The 22,133-nt window shown below is 31.9% G+C and overlaps 1 protein-coding gene across 1 annotated transcript in view; it reads right to left on the minus strand.

The window, feature by feature from the left end:
• The window catches only part of LOC109539137 (sushi, von Willebrand factor type A, EGF and pentraxin domain-containing protein 1), a gene marked incomplete in the record, with an annotated part of 33,307 nt that extends 12,874 nt beyond the window's left edge, over positions 1–20,433 (minus strand). The window contains 1 exon segment of the mRNA XM_048669645.1: positions 20,167–20,433. Coding sequence (XP_048525602.1) covers positions 20,167–20,266 — 100 coding nt within the window.
• Positions 20,434–22,133: the final 1,700 nt, after the last annotated feature.

A 22,133-nucleotide genomic window follows, 5' to 3' on the forward strand; every position in this document is an offset into this window, starting at 1 on the left:
TCAAAACGTTCCATGTTCTTTTAACACAAGTTTACAAAGTGCATTTCTGGTTGATTTTCGCTTTTTGCTCTAAAACCCTATTAAAACAATACATTTTTGCATCCCAAGCAGGGAATTTTTATTATTAAAATTTGGTAATAATTAAAATTTTTGTTAATAAAATAATTGCGCACTCTTACACGAACATGAAAAAAGTAGCACATACGTGCTTAATTATTAAATCTTAGTGTGGATCTTGAATCGTTTTTTTACACCAAAAGTGTATTTAATTTATAATTTTCCTTATTATCTTTTGTTGCCCTCAGTTTTTCGTTTTCAATGTCCTTGTTATTTGTTATTTAAATTGGTCAATAAATATATACAGTCTGGGTTTTGAGGAAATTAAATTAACAAAAAACTCTGTTCTTTGTTGAAATTTTTTATCACTTCTGTTATGTTCTTTTGACAATCCATGTTTCGTGGATATTATTTAATTTTTATGTAAGTTTTCGGTAATTTTGTGTTTGTGTTTTGCAAATTTCGGTGTTCTTGGCCATAAAGGCACAATATTGCTCAAACATCTTTCAGTTGGACTTAAATTTACGTTTTTCTTGGATTTGTTACTATCTGATATGTATTCTAAGTGAGAAATTGTCTGTCAAACCGGTTTTTGCTTTTTAAATTTTAGACAAATGGGCACATATCCAAACTACGTGAAAATCTGAATTAATAAATAATAAAGAAATTGCGATAAAAGAAAAGTTGATGAAAATAATACAATGAAAGTCAGGAGAATAAATGTATTAAGTAATACATATGTAAAAAACTTGGAAAACTACTCAGTTGTTAGGTGTTTGTTGTTTCTCACATTTCTTTCTCTTCTTTCAATTTACTTCACTTCTACTTTTCTTCAAAGTTTGTGAGAGACTACTTAATGCTTTAATTCTTCGTATCTCTATTTTGTTTTCCCGTTACCAATTCATTTATTATTTATTGTTTACATAGGCATATAAATATTTATTTTTTTGCATGCTATTTTATATAGTGTTACATCTCATTCATTAATCAAATAAAATATATTACATTTTTATCAATAAATTTTCTCAATTGTGAACTTTCTAGCGCTTGAATCGGGCTGTAAACGTATTGATTTCTTAATTTTTCCAAAATGTTAATCAAGTAAAGACAGCTTGTTTGGCTTTTACTGTTTCTCTCACACTATACATGTTTTGCTTAGTATTACTTCTTATTTTTCACATTAATTTTCTTCTAAATATTTTGTAGTAGTGTACAGTTTTGTGGTCAAAGTGTATTCTGTTATTGTTGCATTCTGCACATTTTAATGTTTTTAATATATTGACTCTTAAGTGCTTCAAATCGACTGGAGCCTCAATTTGGATTCGTTGGTGCTACTGATTAATATTTTCTTTGTTGTGAATTGGTTAAATATTGTACAAAAATATTATCAAATATTATGTAATTAGCAATCGATTACAAAGAAGGAAAGCAATTGAAATAAAACGATAATTTAATCGGAGAAAGGGATAATTTCAGCTTAATTCGATGCTATTTATTAAGTTACGACATCGTAAACTATATCTTCCGTTAAAGCTTTTAGTCAATCGACTATGCCATTCGGGATATTATTTCTGCATGTTTAAGATATGTACTTAGGCTTTCTTCGGCCATAAAGAATACACATTGGCTTATATGGCGCGTACAATAAATTTATAGTAGTGCAAAGTAAACTTCTCTTATGGAATCAATTACAACTACTTTCCTGGTGTTGAGTGGGTTTTAACTGTAAGGGTTTACTAGCAACACTCGTGTGCGTCTTATAATGTTCTAAGCCTTGCTTGACCGATGCTTCTTCATTTCAAGAATTACTTTTGTTTTTTCAAATTCGACTTTTGCTGTTCAGACTTTCAAGCTAACGACAACATTATCGATTTGCGAGTACAAATTACTTTCTTCTTTAGCGATTGAAAAGGTTCTTTAGAGAAATTAGGTTCTTTTGCGCTGCTTTATGATCATGATCATATACATTAATAAATATTAAATTGCCTATACCAAATAGGTCCTAATGAAGCTGATGGCTAGCCAGATCCCATCAGTTGAGTCTCATCAACTTATTTAGACCCTGCCAAGAGTTAACTATTTAAACTCAACAACTGAAATTTCGTATGGAAAATTTGCTCAATCTTCCTCAAAACTTCCCCTGGCTCTACTTTCAGCTGCTTTTATTGAGCAATTTCAGGCCCACTGCAATTGTTCAAAACGTGCCATTAACTAAGCAACCGACAGTTTCTGGTCGTAAGCCGATCAGTCATTAAATATGCATAAATGTAAGTCGATGTCGTAAATAATGCAGACAATGAATTATGTCACCATAAGCGACATCGTGCGAAGTCTTCAGCGTTATAATGCTGGTTGAAGTGGGCCAGAAATGGTAAAAATTGCCCTACAGAAGAGAAGCGGTTTTGCGTCAAACACTAATCTGCCAAGAAAAATCTTTGTCATTGTGTCCACATAACGGAACCATTAACCCATTACGTGAACCAGATCGAGTAATTACAGTAGCAGATATCTCAAATGCTTGGCTACACATCAACTATTTGAAATTTCCAATTATACATTCGCAAAAGCCCATCTGCAGAGCAAATTTTACCTACTGGTCTTAATATAATGAGAACAAATCATACACTGGGATTTAATTGATGTGGAAAATTTGCAAGTTTGGAATTTCAGTTGCTGTAATGGACTTAATAAATTGATCACATCCAATGGCGTGAATGTGATGTACAATGTACGATTCGTTTTACAACTGTACATACATCGATCTAACGGCAAGACCTCTATACGTGCCACTACAATAAGAACCAATTATCACATTTTTAGGTTGATAATTTACAGAAGCAGTTTAACCTAGTTGGTCAACTACGGTATTTGTTCCAGTAGAATCGGTTGCGAATTGCTAAAATACAATTTTACAGTAAAGCAAGCAGTGTTTTTTGAATATCTAGTTCAATGATGATGGTGAAATAGATACAATAACTGTGGTCCATTGCTGGTTGCATAAAATAATTTGTTTAAGACGTGGAATAAGAAAACGTAAAATGCCCTCATGTTATGTTGGTCAGTTCCTCATATCTCTCAGTTAAATCACCAACGTTTTTGGAAAGTTTTACCATAAAATTCTGTAGAAAATTGTGAATTGGGCAGCTGATCGTGTCAGGCAAGACTTGGTTTATTCTCTTTCTGTAGGAGAAAACCAAAATATTCTTCCGCAAATTTTTCAATATATACGCAAATATTAAACCTTGAAATAACTGTTTTGGAAAAACACAGGAGTGTGGTAAAATCACGTAAATGTAATCAATTCATAAAAAGCTAAAAAAAATTATAAAAATATCAATGAAGCAAAGATAGAACGAACAATCGAGGAAAACTACAAAAGGGAACAAATAGAAACAAGAAACTGACTAAAGCTGTTTCTGTATAAAGCTACATTACACATACATTTTTTCCGTCTTTTATTTTCAACTGCCGACAACGTTTCTTAATTAATTCAATGAAAATGATGTGACATTCTGAGAGGCATAATATTTTTTGAAAAAAATTCATGAAAATATCGGTCAAAAGTAAAAAATTCCCAGTCGTTTTTTAGTTTAATGGATTGTTTTTGGCATGAAAAGCTTCTCAAATGCACATATACATTTGGGTCTATCTTCACGAGAACAACAACAATTACAGATGGTGATCGCTCAAAAATCGCTTTAAATGAATCGAAAATGTTGATTATTTCGGATCTAAAGCTTTCAGTGCGTTTTTCAACTAGCTTGTTGCATTATTGGTTGCTTGACGAGGTGGAATTTGAGGCATTTTGAGACTTTATGTTGTAAAAAAATTCACTCCCACACTTTTGAACATTCTGGATGAAACTGCTGAAAATTTCACTTGCGTGTTTTTTCAATTCAATCGATTGTTTCCGGCCTAAAAACTTTTTCAATATTCATATAATAAGTGAAAGTAGAACGAACAATCTAATAAAATTACAAAAGGGAACAAATACTAACAAGAAACTGACTAATAGATACTGTTTCTGAATAACGCTGTACAAGTTTTTAAAACGTTCAAATTAGTGTATACTCAAAAATACTACTAAAAAACGGACATTTCGGATGAAACTGGACATTTCACATGCTTGTTTTATGTCAGCATTTCTCAAAAATTTCTTCAATATTCATATAAAAAGTTAAAGTATGTGATCGCTTAAAAATTAATAAAAAATTTGACAAAAAATTGCGATTATTTCGGATCTGAAGTTTCAATTAACTCATTTTGCCTTCCTCGTTTTCTGGGGATGAAAATGAAAAATCAATGAAGCAAAGATGTAACGAACAATCGAAGAAAATTACAAAAGGGAACAAATAGAAACAATAAACTTACTAATACTGTTTCTGAATAACGCTATATAAGTTTTTAAAACTTTTAAATTAAGATATACTCAAATTTTTTTCTTTTATTTTCAACTGCTGACAAAGTTTTCTCTATGAAAATGATGAGGAATTATAGGCATTTTTTGGAAAAAATCGATGAAAATGTCGTCAAAAGTAACAAATTCTCAGTAGTGTTTTTAGCTCAATGGATTGTTTTCGGCATGAGAAGCTTCTCAAATGCAGATATACATTTGGGTCTATCTTCAGGAAAATATCATCGGTTAAAGATCGTGATCGCTCAAAAATCGCTTTTTCAACTAGCTTGTTGCATTATTGGTTGCTTGACGATGTGGAATTTGAGGAATTTTCAGACTTGATATTTTTGGAGAATTGGACCCCCATTTTTGGATGAAACTGAAAATTTCACATGCTTGTTTTTTCAATTAAGTTGACTGTTTCATACCTAAAAATATCCTCAATATTCATATATAAAGTTAAAGTATGTGACCGATATGTGATTAAAAATCTGAAGAATTAAGAGTCTGAAGCTTCTAGCATCTGTTTCAATTAACCATTGAGTTCCTCGATTTCTGATGATAAACGTGATGTCGACACATTTTGAGTTACTGAATATTTTTTCAGCAAATCGACGTCTATCTTAAGAAAATTTGGTTCATCATCAATCGTTCAATCGGTTGTTTTCGCCCTGAGAAGTTAAGCCCTTTGAATATGCCCCAATATGCATATTCAAAGTTTTGGGACTATGATCGGGCAAAATCGTCAGTTCTAGATTGTGACCACTCAAAAATCGCTTAAAATTGCCCAAAAATATGAATTATTTTGGATCTGTAGCTTCTAGCGTTTTTGGTTTTGTAGCTCAATCGATTGCTGGCGGCCAAAGAAGCTCATAAACTTAGTTTATGATAAGGAAGATATTTTCGGCTAAAGATTGTGATCGCTCAAAAATAGCTTAAAATGAGCCAAAAATGTCGATTATTTGGGATGTGAAACATGTCGCTCAATTATCTTGTTGCATTCCCTCGTTTCCTTGAGATAAAAATGACCCAGAATCTCAGACATTTTGAGAAATTTAACATTTTTTGAAAACTGATGTACGGTTAGGTACTTTAGATACTTCAAAGACATTGCGACAATTAACCGGCAATTTTATCAGTTAGAAAAATATACATGTAAATACTATTTGGGACAAGCGGGGAATATAATCTAAACAAAAAATTTACTAACAATCAAACAATTCCAAAATTTGAAAAAATACTGCAGCTGAACTTCTCGAGCCTTGAAGAAGACAAAATCATTCCCTCCATTCATTCAGAACCAGCGGAAACCAGAATCTGCACCGTCAGGAGTTCTACAATGACCAAGGAAGGAGTCAGAGATAAAAACGGAGAATTGCCCGGACGAAGAATGTAATTTTTATCAGGACCTCTAAGAGACGTTGATGATGATCACTTTTTAACTGTTCCATTTTCACATTTTGTGACACGTTTACTTTCAGTTTTGCAGAAGAATCCGTTCGTTGGGAATAAACGACACACTCAGAATTCCGCGTATTTCTCATGGAGTAGATTGAAGGTATTTAGAGTTTTCCGAAGATACATTAAACTTTCCATCTTGTCTACAAAAATCCATGTTTACGGTTGCTCCAAACTGTCCGAGTTCTTCAACTTCTTACTACGGTTTTGACAAATTTTGATATATCCACCGAAAACCTCAGATGAAATCCCGATACACCAATACATGTTGTGTAAACTGAAAGTTAAATACTGCAAGAAAATTTTTTTTGTAACAACAGAATTGTCCTTAAGTATAACTTGTTTGTTTATGTGTTAGATCTTTGGAAAAACAAAGTTTTTTGGGAAAAACTAATATATAAGAGATCAATAATTATATGTAACATTTCACATTTTGTAAAAACATATTGGAAAAACATACTCTACATATTGCATCGGAGGAATATTAATCCATCTTTAAACATACATGGCACGTCTCTAGTCAGCTCTATCTCAACAAAATAATGCGATTTTAATTGAGCTCGAGTATCGAAACACCTGGTTCTTTGAATGTCTTTTTTTCTCAAGTTAAAAACAAAAATGTTGTTGATGTAAAAATGTTGTGATTGTAAAAAATTTCGACAAATCAAGACTCGAAACTGAGTAATTTAAATCCACTTTTTCGACGATTTTTTAGGAATCTTCCAAATTGCTTTTGTCTGCTGTTAAGAACCACTGAATAAATATAACTTCCAAAAAATCATTTAATGTGTACATTGTCTCAGGTTGACGCTGATTTCGCAAGATGACTAAGCTCGGAAGTCCGCATATGGCATCGAGCAAATTTTATCGAATATCTTAGAGCATTAGACAATTTTTTTTAAAGATCTGTTTTTCGTCCTTTGCCTGATTTGCTATGGCGAATTCTTTAAAAATCACTTGTTTGCAAGCCGGGGACAGCAAGTGGCTTTCATTCTTTGCAACCGAACTTTACTAGGCTAAATCGTACATTCGCAATGACAAAGCAGGGCCAGTAAACCATACCAAAACCTCAAGACAATTGCTTTTAAAGTTGCAAGCGTACAAAGCAGCAATTTGATATGACATGGCCAGTCAGATGTATTTTTAGGTGAACGAGCTGGTATTTTATAGAAGGCGAACCAGTTCCTTGAGTTTATATTTTTTCCTGCTACAGGAAGCAAATGCTTTCTCACAGCACAGTATCAAAATTAGCCCAATAGGTTTTTGTAGTACATCATTATCGATTCACAAAACTGGCCAATTAGAAGACTGTTTCACAACAGCCACGGTTTTTCTATCGACAACCGCCATCACGAACGAAAAACAGAACGTTTTCTAATGGTGCGAACAACGACGCGGTTGCAAAGAATTGTTTTGCAACCGCTTTTTTTCTTTATTATTTAATAATTCTGCTTGCAATCGGTCGTGAAAAAATGCCGACTACAATGAGTGTTGCGACATCGGTTCGATTATGATCTGACCAAGGCATTAATGCCGCTGATTGGTCAGCAATGGATCGAATTGGCTTTGTTTTCTTCGTCTTTGCATCTTCATTGTCTATTGAGGTTTGTGTCCTTGTCATAGTTAAAACTGTTGGAAAAATTAGCTTCAATGTTCTTCAGCTAGTTACACAATAATTTTGAGTTATTTGTGTAAAAATTTCATAAACCGAAAAATCTACTTTCGATGATCTAGCGCTCATGTGTTGTTTGGCTGGCGCTCTTGGTCGCTTTTGAACTGTATAATTTCAAACCAGATAAAGTGATTTCTTTTATTTTATTTTTCTGTACTACATAACCTTTACTACCTCAGTAGATAAAAATTCTGAATCCCCTAAGAGGCTCTTTTGACTTTTAAGCAGCTTTTTAAATATGGTAAATAAGTAGAATAGTTGCACAAATGGTCCGATGTTACCTTCCATTCTATCAATCACAGATTCGTAACTTCGACTTATCCTTTGCATATGTATGGAATATGAACGAAAAGTTCCTGACCTTTTCTAGTTTAGTGGTTTTTATTAAACCTATCGATAAATTTATAATGCATCCACACTAAGTTTAGTTGGAAGCTCTTATAGTAGCGACTGAATGACATTTTATTTGTTCATGAGACCTCTACAAGCCTGTTCATATTTGTCCAATGCTATCCGTACAATTTTTGGGAAATGCTAGGTAATGTAGATGCAGTATGTAGACTTTGCTCAAGCATTCGATACGGTGAAACAGTAGATGTGATTTAAAGCAATTATTTTTCAAAGCACGCAACAAAATTCACTTTAGAACCGACCAAAAAAACAAAAAGTTCTCCTCTTGAAAATTAACAACAATTTTCACGTTAAAGACAACAGTTTTCAAATTCAAAGAAAGAAGGATAGTGGAGAACGTTTCTAGTGTTGGAAATTTCAATATAGTTAGAAGCCGAGTTTTGGATTAATTCAAATTTTTGACTATATGGTATGCTTGCCTGATGTGATAATTTTGACAAAAATTGCTGTGCAATTTTTCTAGAACTTGCATCAATTTTAACGCACAATTTGTTAAAGAGGAGCTCACGATTTCCCAAAAATTGATGTAAACGATAAAACTAATAAAAACACAGAAGAAAACGTTTCACTCTTAGCTTCAGTTCTTTGAAGTAGGTACATTTCCGCAGCTTTATTAAACTTCACCAAAATCAAGCAAAAAATAAATGTGCATGTGAAAACAATCTGCATTTTATTAAAGAAAATGTAAAAAATCTTAAACAAATTGAGTTTATTTAATTAAACACGCATTAAAAAGTGACTGTATGATTACGAAGCCAATGGAAATCCTCTGACTCACATCTTTGACTGTTCGAATTACGTATATTATACTCAAGTACAATAATTAATGCAACGCTGCAACCATACAATGGGCCAATATGAACTATATTGAGAAAGTTAATAATACGTTTCTAAAATGTATGGCATACAAAATTCAACCTATAATCTGATCGCATCCCATTGCCTGGTTGCAAATCTCTCGCATATATTTATTGCTTCGAATGTATCTTGATTGGGTTAGAGAAGTAAAGTGAGGTCGAACATTGTTGAAAGCTTTAGAGAGATCCAAAGTGTAGGTTTTAGAAATTTTTGAAAATATCTTTGAATTCCATAAATGATTTTGAGGTATAAATACTAAAATTTTGTATTTTGTCACAAAGTATTAGAATCGCCAGATTTATGTTGAAATCAGCAGAGTAGCTTTGGTCTTGAAACTGGCTTTTTCCAAAAGTTGTCCTCAATAAATTAAAGTTTTTTACAAGTCAGTTATAAATGTTAAAGATTACTGCACATTTTAGCTTTCTTTAACATTTTTATTAATTTGCAACAGTGAGAGTGTTTCTCACACAGACTTTCATTAATATGTTTGAATAATAATTATAATGTGAATATATCTCACATACTTTCTAGTTTGACTCAGATGGGAATAATAGTATTGCATTCAAGCATTTTGTCTCTTAATAATTTAACTTTTGTTATTTCACTTAATGTTAACAAACTTCCTATATTAATGTACGAGGCGCGGCATGTGTTTATGAACTAAGTTAAACAGAAGCAGGTCGATTAAGAAAAATAAAAAATACTGGATTTTTCATCCACTGGAAGGTTATAATAATTTTCTACATATTCAAGTATAAGTCAACGTGATGGCAACGTTGACTTATACTTTTTAGCTTACCAATTTCAATTTTCATTATTATACATTTTGCTAGCTTTTGCAAAGCTTCAATGCAATGTTTTGAAAGTTCAATGTCCAGCTGAATTAATCCAATCTTTATTCCAATTTTCGTTTTTGCAATTTTCAGTTATTGCCTTCATGTGCTTCTTTTGAGTTATTCTTGTTCCACTTTTCACTTCCTTTAATTTGTTTATGTTTAAAAATTTGGATTTAACACGAATATTAATCGCAACGAGTGTATTTTATCCTATAACAAACATTCACTTTAGTTTGTTTTTTAGTCCAACTTCGGTTCGATTGATATGAGATTTAGGCACAATGAGTTTGCATGTTTTAGTAGTACGCTGTGAAAAATTCAAGCCGAAACTTGTTCTAGTTCGAGAGTAACCGATATTTACTTATAATAGGCACGTTTTAGTGTTTTTTCATTTCAATTTTAAGGATTTTCAAAAATTAAACTCTTCATCGATTAAAGTGAAATTTAGGTAGAGTAAAACTGCACATTTCCAGACCTCACCGTTAAAATTTCATACCCAAACTTGGTCCAGTTCGATAGTGAAATACTTTTTCTTATGCGCGGCATGTTTTAGTGTTTTTTGCATTTTAATTGTGTGGACTTTTCATAAATCAAAATCCATTCAATTGAAGGGAGATTTACATAACGTTAGTCCATATTTTGATGGTTCGCATGGTTAATGGAGTAAGTTTGTTTTATAAATTTCAAGTTCAAACTTGTTGTAGTTTGAGATTTAGAGATGTTTTCTTATGAGCGCCAGGAGTCAGTGTTTTTCCATTTTAAGTTTGAAGGTTATTTAAACATCTAACTCTTCTGCGATTGAAGATTAAGATTTGGCAACAGAAAAACTGCACATTTTGAGAGTAGGGTGTGAAAATTTCAAGACCAAACTTGTTCCAGTTTGAGAATGTCGAAAAAATTTCTTATAAGTGGCAAGTTTCCTAATGAATGGCACGTTTTTCTGTTGTCACTTTTCAAGACTGAGGATTTTTCAAAAATAAAAATGATTGATTGAAGGAAGATTCATGCAAAGCAAAAGCCCAAATTTGGCATATTTCAAGTCCAAACTTGTCCTAGTTTGAGACTTCCTGAGGCAAAGTGTTAGCTGCATATTCTTAGGCTACAATATTTCCACGTCATGTCCAAACTTGTTCTACTTTGAAGGTGAAAAAAGTTTTCTGGTTTCCGCAGTTCAAGTTTAAGAAGTTTTCTATTACCTAAATCTGCCTGCACTCCGATTGAAGTGAGATTCTGATAAACTAAAGCTAAGTATTTTGAGACTACATTGCACGTTCAAACATGCCCTAGTTTTAAAGTTACTTATTGCTTCTTATGAGCGGAACTTTAAAAAAGGCGCTAACATTTCATTTTCCCCATTTATTGCCAAGTTGAACCGAAAAGTTATGATTTCAATTAATTTAAAACAACATTTGAGGATAACGGATAAAAGGATTCAATTCGCAAAACTTTTCGTTGTTTGGACAATCTGCATTTAGATGTAAGATGTATTAACAATGCACGTTTTCCTTCGCCGCAAGTTCAGGTTTTGTAAATTTTAGAAATAATAAAGAAAAACAATAGAAATGCAAGTAAAGTGTAGCATATTTATTGTATAAAACATGAAAACTTCAACTTTGCTTTGTATAAATAAGTATTTTATGAGTAACTGAAAACCACACAGTGAGTGTTACTATTATTTACAATAAAACTAACTAAAAACAATTAAATTGTCTAAAACTTATAAATACATTTTCATTGTTGTCCATCACGAGCTTAATTAATAAACTTACTTAGTTAAATATACAGGATGTTTAATCCATCATGAATCAAAGGAAGAGCGTTAAAATGGCTTTTAAAAGACTTGAGAACAGATCAACCAACTAATTATATTGATGACAACATAGCAAAATACAGAGCGTTTTAGAGCAAAAACCAACAATAGTTGAGATGAAAAACCAGGAAATTATAATTTGCTAATGAATATCTGAGCAAAGAGCCCCATACATACAACAATTTACATTTTTTAAATTTATCGTTTTCATTAATTATCACCTTGAAACCTCTAATATGCGATATTAATTATTAAGAAATGTGAAAGTTTTTTTGAAAAACCATCACCGTTAGCCAAAATATGCGCAAATTCGACTTCAAAAGGTTGAAATAATTTATACATTCCACTAAATAAATATTTTGACACTCATTTGAAGAGTAGATCGTAGCGAATCGTAAATCAGATCGAATCATTAAAGATTCTTTAATGTTTTGTTGATAGCTTGGCGGCAATGACAGTGTTTTATATGGCCAGTTGACATAACAGCACGCTTTTACCATGAAACTAGTTCAAGCTACTGGAAATTTTCGGGTCAAACCGCGTTGTTTGGGTCATTTTTAAGTCTGCTGACCGGGTCTTTGTCGAAGGCTCACCAGGTGTGTTGGTGTATGAAAGAACCTAGAAGCTTTCAATAAAATCTGCTATCTGATTATGTTGCATTACCTCTTAAGTATTCTGAGAAAATATTTTAATTAATTGTGCAGAAAAGCCAATTAAAATTTGAAAAAAATTAATCTACCGAGATGTAGACGATCTAATAGCAAAGTCCTAACGGAACTCCCAGTTAAAATTATGGAACATTCTCATCAAGTCCAAAGATGTCATCTACCGCAGCAGTTTGTCCCCATTTTCCAAATAAAAAAACGCCAGCGAGAAATTCCGGCGGCCTAAATTGTGCCGAAGAACAATGCTTCATGAACACGCAAAAATCATGTTAATGGAAACCCATTTCGTCCCATTATGCGCCGAAAAGTCTTGCATTTGTCGGTTATTGAATTCTTCTGCAATTTCCATCAATTCATTGCTTTTCATCAACGAAAACATTTAATTATCTAATGACGCATAGGAGAAAGAACAGTTAGTTGTTCCAGCAAACCTACAATAATATTAATGGGAAGTCAATGACTTATCAACATTTAACGCATCTCGTTACCTTGGCTTCAGGTGTTTGCTTATTGTTAATATTCCTGTTTTTTTAGGTCAATTTTACGAGGATTCAAAAATACTACAAAACTGGTACGTGTGGTTAATTTCGTTCTAGAAAAAACAACATTTAGCTATTCCATTTCGACTCATCTTATTTTACTGTATATTTCACCACGCATTTTCACTTACGTTATTCGTTAAGTTTCTTTGACTTAACATTACTTTTTTCTATGACGATTTGTTTACGCTTCTGAGATAATCATTCATGCTTGTTTACTTGTTTTTTTTATCTATGCGCGTTAGATCTGATTTGTTCATTATTTTAAGTTATTCATCCAGTGTTTGAGTTATCAATTTGTTTATGTTTTTTTGCCATATTTAACCTTTTTCGTTTGTGCATTTTATTTTCTTCCGGCAGTTAATCAATTGTTTCTCTGGAAATGTAAGCTGTAATATTTCGTAAATCTGGTTTTAATTTCTGAGTGTCACAATTTTTTTGTAAGGTATTTTGTGTAATTTGAAGAATGATTGTGTGTACAATATTTCAAAGTGCCCGTTGTGTCTTTTAACTTATTTTCTCTTGTAATTTAAAGTACTGATTTTTATACTTTTGTTGCTTTCAACGCACAACGGTTTGTGATTTATTTTCAGTTTGTTAAAAGCGATTTCAACAGGTTTGAAGCCTGTTAATTGTCATCTTCAATTAGTTGCATTTTCAATTTGTTAAATGCGACTTCAAGAGGTTTGAAGCCCATTTTCCAACTTTATAAATTAATTAGAACCGGCAGACTTTTAAGCTAAAATTTTGACCGAAAACTTGACCCCAAAACGAAAGATCTGTAATATCAGTGACTAAAATTGAAACTTTTCACTTTTAGTGTGTGTTTGTGTTATTAAATCAAGCATAAGATTCGCTGAAAGTATATATTCCTTTCTTTATTTCATTCGTTCAATGCTGCGTGTTTTTTTAGTTAACCTGCAGTTATTTTATTGTTTTCCAATAGCCTGCATTATTCGCATCTTTATTCGTTATGCCATAAGCAGTTTATAATTTCTGAATATTACTCTCTTTGTATGTGAGATCATAATTATTTGATCGTTGTTTTCATTAATTACTTCTTTTGCACCATTTTCAAGATATTCTCATTTTTGATCTTTAACTCCCCTTTTGTTTTGTTTATTTTGTATGTAGTTTCTCATCTTTCGCTGCTATTTGTACGCGTGTTATTACATCTGCTTGAACGTTTCTTCGATTTGTTAAAAATACAGAAAAACTCCTCATTTGTTTTTAAATTGAAACAAGCAAGTGCAGATTTCGAAATGCGCTAACCTCAGGCGCCCCCAGGGCTGGTTTCTATAATTATTTTTTGATTTTCTATAAATTACACATTTTTCTGTGAAAGCTTCAAGTGCAAGTTGAAGTTAAAATAGGGATGGCTGACGAGTTAACTTTAAAATTAATTATTTTTTCACTTTCATTTAATTTACAATCATTGAGGTTGATCTGCTGTAAGCTAATCCAAATAAAAATACATAAAAATGTAACAAATATTTAAATTTATTACGAAATTAATTTCTTTCACAAAAAAATGTGAACGAAAGGACGCAAAACTTTTTGAAGAAAATTTAACTTTATCTCGTTAACCATGGGCCTGAGAAAAAAACTTTATGGAAACTCGACTTGTTTTCGTCTAAAACCAATGCTCTGTGTCCATAAGGTTGTGAATCACCCTGCATATAATTTTTATTCTGCTTCGTTTTTTTATGAAAAAGCCAACTTTTTAAATTGTTTGATCGCATCCGCTTGTATTCTCAAAAATATGTCTACTTCCTTATTCAAATTTAATTACTCCTTTCTAATTACCATTTAGTTACACTTAGAAACTTTCAGTTGAATATATTTTCTTATACTGTTGTTTTGTTTCTGCCTTAGAGCTTAGAGCATCTGCTTTTTTGTTATTTTTATCGGTGGGTTTTGCATTTGTTGAAATGTTTCTTAACACAACACAACGTTTCTTCTTCCTCATTTAAATATAACCAGTTATTTGTCTTCTACTTCTAGTTTGGCTTAAGCGGCTGATTATTCGGCCTTTTGGTGTTTTGCGTTTTAATTTAACATGCCGCAAGCATTAGATTTGGTGAGTTTTAATTGCGTGTAACTTTTTTGCTTGGAATTTCCTCATACAATTTGCGTCGCTAGTTACTTACTGATATAATTTCAGAACAAAATCAAATAAATAAAGGAAAAATCTTCAAAACACTAAAAAGTCTTCATAATTAATTCTCCAAATCGAATCTGCGGCAAACTGAAGCAAATCATGATCATTCACAATTTTTTTCTATAAATTATCAGCTGTAACTATCTAAACAATCCCGGCAGCAACAGAAACGCTTTGATTTTATAACTGAAGTTTATAAAAAATGAGCTAGTAATCCTTCGTATTGCGCAACAGATATCCTTTAGATTTGTTAAAACAATATTAAAACGCAAAAATCGTTCGTCAAGGTATTAAATAAGGCTTGGCATAAATACACTTGCCTCTGTGGGTGTTTATAGAAAGCAGTCATTTTCTTAGCAGACCGTGACCATGAGTCAATCTAAATAGATGAAGTAGAATAGGATTAAAATAACCATAATGGGATATGTTGTAAAGAACGTTATTTCCTGATGGGCATTTTGTGTAGGAGAAAATTTCATTTTTTTTTACTAAATGCAAAGATAATTAGAAAAACTAATAAAGTGGACAAACAACATGAAAACACCACAATTGTGGTTAAATAGTTGATTAAAACTGAATTAAAAGAATAACTCGTTAAGCGAAAGACTGTATTTTAATGCAGTTTTCAAAAAGTAGCTCCAGTATATTGAAAATAGCAAATCCAGGGTTCCAACGAGCGAAGATTAGGATACCAAATGTTATTTAATTCTGTAGTTGTATTCTTCGACAAACCAACAGCCGCATGGCATAGCAAAGTTTAAGAAAATAACCACTTAAAATCTGTTCGTTTATTATCCAATTTGAAAGTGTTTGCGTTATTTGGGTTCGTTTCATACTGTTGAATATTTTATAAATTCAATCCCACTCGGCGCTAATGCGAAAACGAAAAATAATCGACAGAAATTGATTATTTCAGCCCACCATATCGGGCTGTTCATATCGGGTTTTGGATCAACTTAATTGGTAAAAGGTACGTGTTTAATTTCATAAACCATAAAAATTGGAAAGGCGACATGGTCGTTGTTAACATGCTCTTTCAAATTGCTGATGGCGTAATATTGGGTGGAAAAAAAACCACATGCGCCAAACGTAGCTGATTTCAGTTGCTAAACGCCTACCAAAGAGACTATGGTTTCAGTTACTTCACGGTTTGTTATTATACTGGTAGCTTCATTTCATCACAAAACCAAACGAAGAATCTCCATTAAGCAACCCGTCGGTCTGGCATTTGCAGAAAGGAAGCCGATATAATGTAATATAATGTTTAGCTATCTTTTCCATTGCTCAACATACCGAAAACGGATAGGCCAGATATTTACTAGTGGTTGCATAAAGACGAAAAAGGAGACACTTAAGCTGACCTAGTAAATGCTAGAAGTAGCGTTCAAACACGCTAAAAGAACTAGAATAGTTCGTCCAAATTCGCTTCAGCCTAGTGTTATTAGGAAGTGAAAAAGCAGGTTTAAGGCACTAAATCATCATTCGGACACCTGTGTGTAAGGCAAGACAATCAAGTAAATTATAGACTTTTAATGGAATTGTTATAGAAATGCACATTGTTCATAATTCTCTCGATAGTCTCATTATTAGTGCCAAAGTATGTCAAGTATGTTCGCTGATATTTCAGAAACGTTTCTGTTTAATCCCATATTAAAACATACAGCAGTTTTAATGCAAAGGCAGATTTTTCAAAATATGAAGCACATGAATAGCTAAATTAATTGAGAACTTTTTGGTTTTTTTTTTTAATTTATTCGAATGTAGTCGACAATTACTTAGGCAAGTATATAAAGTTAATTGCCAGTAATAAAATTACTCGCAATTAAAGCATAAAAAAGTAAACGATAATGGATTTGGATAAATAAACAAGCACAAAACAAAGAATAAAAATATACCCGAAGAAGAACATAAGCCTGTGATGCACCTCAAACTTAACTAATCGGGCAACAATAATTGAAAAACATGGAAAATGAAAAATAGAAACGTTGTGAAAACTAAATGCTAATGAGAAATACTTTATCAGATTTAAGTGACGAGGCAGAAGAACGAGGAGCACTTGTGCTGTATAAATAAATATTTTGGTAAATCCAGGTAGAGTCGATAAAATATTAAAAAAAACCGACATTTTGAGAGAAAAAAACGAAGAACAGAATAATAAATATATTGTTACAAATACCAATTGAAAAAGAGGTTTATCAGCAAATTTAACCAATCTGAAAACTGATGTAATAACATGCCCAAAAGATGAATGAAGGGAAATAAAATTAATCAATAAATTTAATTGATATAAGAGAAATAATTAAGTATAGAGATAAATTACACGTGGAACTTCTGAGAGGTGAAAAATAGACGCAATTAAAATATAACAAAGTCCAAACAAGCTACAAGATATACTTGATAATTACGATAAAATTATTAAACGATAAAACGATTAAATAGCGAATTTGGAGCAAGCCCAAATCAAAATGAAAGTACTAGTAAAAAAATAAAACGAAATTAGCTGGTATGAGCAGAGCAAAATATTATTTGGGTCAAGAAGAAATTTTTCACCTGAATCATAACGAGTAAATAAAGAAAGGAGCAACCGAAGAACTAATAAAAGTGAGGAACTTGAAAACAGTGTAGTTAAGCAAAGAAAATGGGGAAGTAAGGAAGTTATGCAGTGCAAACAAACATTTAACAACATTCAAAAAGAGCTGATAAAATACCAAAAACCAGATGCTTTAAAGGAAAAACAAAACAACATATTAAGAAATCATGTTCAAGTGTGAGTAAAAAATGTTCTAAGTGTAACTAAACGTAAATAAGAAAGACGTAATTGAATTTGAATGAGAAGTGGAAACCTATGTAAAATTAACAAATTTTTTTAACAGTGCAAGCAAAGACAATAAAACCAATTTAAAAAGCAGACATTCAGGAAAAAAAAACAGAATGAAAAATATATGTGAACATTAAAATGAAAACAACGTTATTAGCAAATCCGATGAATATTAAGTGAGTTATAGAAAATAAGACGAGCAGCAAAATATGAGGATAAAACTAGATAAAAATAGACAGATGATGATTTAACAATCATATATAAAATAAAGCAAGCAGGTGATAAAAAGCAAATAATTAACTGTAGCTCAAAATACACCAGAAAATTGAGAGAGAAAAGCAGTACACGTAACAGAAATCTAGCAAAAGATAAATAAGATTCCAAATTTACTTAACTTAATTAATTTAATAAACCTGTTAATTCCGATCCGAATTAAACGAGATCTTTAAAACGAGGATTAAAAATAATGAAGGAACGAAAGCTAACAAATGAAATTATAAACTAAGCACGGAACTTCGACCAGCATCCTAACGAGAAAAAAAATGGAGCAAAGGAGGGACTAATTAAATTTTTGTGAGGAACTATAAAATAGTTTACTTACTATAAAGAAATATTAACCTGAAACTGCAGACAGGGCCGATAAAATAACAAAAAAGGCTATTTTGAGAAAAATACATAAATAAATATATAACCATACACAAAAATTTAAAAACAAATAGTAAGAGATTCTGAAAAATATTGAAATAGATGAAATAACACGCACAAAATGTGAACGAATAACAGCTAATGATGCGCACCCAGATTAAAAATAGACAAGGGAAGAATCATAAATAATGAATGAAAGAAAAGTAACAAATTATGTTAAATAAATGATCTGCACAAGTAAGCCGAAATCTACACTCAGAAATTCTGAGAGAAGAGAAGTTTACCCAATTAAAATATAACACAGAAAATAAAATTTCAAATACATCTATAAATACAATAAAGGCACTCTTTAAATGGCGAATTGAAAGCTAACTTAAATCAAAGATATTTATTAAATTTGAATGAAAAACTAGAAAGATTAACAAATAAAGACGAAAACTCAGACTAGAAAGAAAGTAGATTGTTATTATTATTACATAACAACGATTAGAAAACAATTGAAAAGAGATTCGAAATGCTGTTTAAACAAATCCATCAAATATTGAACCTGATGTAAACCCTCACATAAAATAAGAATAACAGCAAACGATGAATAACATCAAACACATCGAAAATAGGAACTAAAGAAGGAATATAATTAATTAATTAGAGAGCGGCAAAAATATTTATGAGCTCACATAAAAAGAGACGATGCTTACACATTAAGAAATCAGTACGCTGTAAGTGAAGTAAGAAAATGAAGAATGAACTAAAGCAAAAACGATTGGAAAACGATAAAATAAAAAAGATTCTGAAATTTCAATGAATAGATCAATTTGGCAAAATGAAAGCTGGATAATGTTTGAGAATAAAACGGAAAATACCGGATAAAAACAGATTATTTTCAACTCATTGTATACCCGATGTAATAATCCAAACACGCTGACGACAGTAACTAGTTAAAACACTAAATAGAACAATAGCAATAATAAACCGAAATCTAAAAAATTAATGAATAAAATGAGAAACCTATTTGACCAAGGACGTGGAATCACAGTGGAATCAAAAGGAGATTTGAAAAATTAATAATAAATTGGAGTTGGTTCAATGAATAGATGAAACTCAGCCCAACTCGCGGACGAATCATCGAAATTTAAAGGAATTATACGAAATTAAAAATGTATTCGCAAATTCGAATTTCTGCGCAAAAACCAGCAGTGACCGTTGTACAAATTCGATCATAAATTTTTCGCTGAAATGAGTTCTTTTGTGTCAGCATGCGCTAACGAATAAAAACTTCATCTTCAACTAATCGAATTTTTTCAAAAACGTCGGCACCTGCTAGTGAAGATTGAACATTATCTGACTTAATTTTTTGTTTCCCAGCACGTTTGCACGTTTTTTTTATTTTGGCAACATTTAAAACTCTGTGCCCTTCTTTGGGGAGTTCTTTACAAATTATTTTCGGCGGGTGAAGAATGCAATTTAACGCTTTATTGCATTGTACCATATTACTGAGTATATCCAAGCTCATTAAAAGTGAAACAAATAATAATCGCCGAACATTTTTCATACAAAACTTGTATTGTTGGTTTCAACTTAAATATGCAAGGCGTCCGAAACCGATTTACGTACGTTTTGTTATTACTCCCATGCCAAATTAGGTGAAGAATTACAAGAGAGGTCAGTTGGTTCACGAATATGCGAACCATATTGTGAATGTAATTGAATTAGAAGATTTGTTTTAGAAACGGAATCCTCCAGCCTACCAAGCAACCGTTTCAAAGAGAGCAAAAATCGCGCAAAACCCACCTCTGAAGGTAATCAGGAAGAGATTTAAAGAAAAGTAACTGATAAATACCTTGGCATATAATCCAATCTACGGCAAATAAAAGCAGGACCGTCACATACAACCAACTATTTCCGCTCCTGCAACCCGGTTTCGGTAACATAATCATCATCAGGGAAAACACTGAAACTACACATTAGAAACGAAACACCTGTTTGTCGTTTGTTTTCTGCATTGCCCCGCGATTAGGAAAAGTAAGCACGGACGTCTTTGACGCGGACAAATACGAGGTTCGCGATGGTCTGGTCGCTCGCTCTACAAGAATTGAAAGTTAAGTCGGCTTTGGTTGGCTTTTAGGAGGGTTAAGTGGTTACTTGCGTGCTGGTTACCAGAGAATTAAAATCTGTTTAAAAGGACGCAGTTAAATGAAAAACCTTACTTAAGAGAAAAATTAAATAAGAAGCTCAAAGTGGCTCAAAAGCTCCATGTGTGCGAGTTTTAAGCCTCCGCAATCTTGACTTGCTAATTTTTGCCCAATACAGTGCTGAAGCACTTTATAGAATGAGATGAAGAAGCTTCAACCGACTGAAAAGAACTCTTTTGGAGAGCATTAGGAATTTACAGTAGAAGCAGTTAATATGTTTGTCCCTATTTATGTTTTTTCTCTCAAGCGGAAAACGAAATATATTTTTAATGTCCTTACAAAGAGAACGTTTTTTTAAGACAACGACATATGGACTATATTTTTTCAAATTTATCACTCATTCAATCTTTCAAAATATGGCGTTTAAGTGTAGAAAATTTAAATCGACTTTTTCAAGTTTCTCTTTTATTCAAATACTTTTTTATTTTATCAAGCCGAAAAAAACGAAAACTACAACCAGATAAGTAATTCTGTTCAACAAGGAAATATAATTTCTTCTACGTATAAAAAGAGTACTTCTAAATTTTAGCTAATTTTTAAATTGATTACTCCTTACATGATATGAAAAAAAAGAGTTCATCGCTATTATTTAACATATAAGTGCGGTTTTATTTTAGCTGGAGAAATTCAACAAAAATCCGCTTTTTCTGAAGACTTTCAAACTTTCAAATGAGTTCAATCGATTAATTTCGACCGCTCGATAAAGATTTAAATCAATAAACGAGTGTTTTTTCTGAATTTTCCTGCAAATCAAACAACTTACTTAAATAATCGAAAAATAAAATATCACCTGCAAAAATTTCCGCGTTTTTTATTACTAATTTGAATGCTCGGTTTGCAGTTTCATCGAAGTGTGGACGAATTTTCGAAATTTACAAACGGAAAAAATTAACAATTAAAATCCAAAGTTTTTACTTAGAAGGGCCTGAAGTCGACTATTTCCTTCTCATATTTCTTAGTTCGAGAAAGAATCGAGTGTAAGGACTGTTTTATTTAAATATATTATTAATATACACGGCGTTTCCTAATTAAGTACAAAAATGTTAAGGGCTGATTTTACGAGAAAAACTTAATATGAACATGAGGTCAAAAGTGTTTAATTTCCGGTCTATAAAGGTACTAAAGCTTATAAGATTTTATGGTTTTCATTTTTTATTTTCTAGCCAGATTCAGTATACCATCTGCGCTAATTAAGGGCCATTAAAAGGAAAAATATGAAGTTCGGCAGTCAGTCAGCGGCGTAGATAAAAAAGTAAAATTTGTATAACAACGAAGCATTTCTGCCTCCTTGTTCATACAACTATTTCTCATAAAATCAGCTCAGGAACACGCCTTTGAAATTTTCGTACTCAATCAGAAAGCACCCGGTCGATGCGTGGTTTATTTAAATCCGGCTCAAAAACATAAATATTTAATAATATTTCCAAATATTTAAGTATTTCCAGACTTTTTGGAAACCCTGTATATTGTTGTCGTTTCTCTCCAAAAAATGGACAGTGGCTAACGCTTTTTAATCAATTTTTCAGACTTTCACATTTTTCTCTTATTTAAAGACAATCTTTTTTAAACTTCCAAGCGAAGAACAGCGAAACCGTTCAACAGGAGACAAATCGAT

This window comes from Dendroctonus ponderosae, unplaced genomic scaffold (assembly GCF_020466585.1).
Source record: "Dendroctonus ponderosae isolate FM_Combo_2020 unplaced genomic scaffold, Dpon_F_20191213v2 Dpon_F_20191213_9, whole genome shotgun sequence".
NCBI lineage: Eukaryota > Metazoa > Arthropoda > Insecta > Coleoptera > Curculionidae > Dendroctonus > Dendroctonus ponderosae.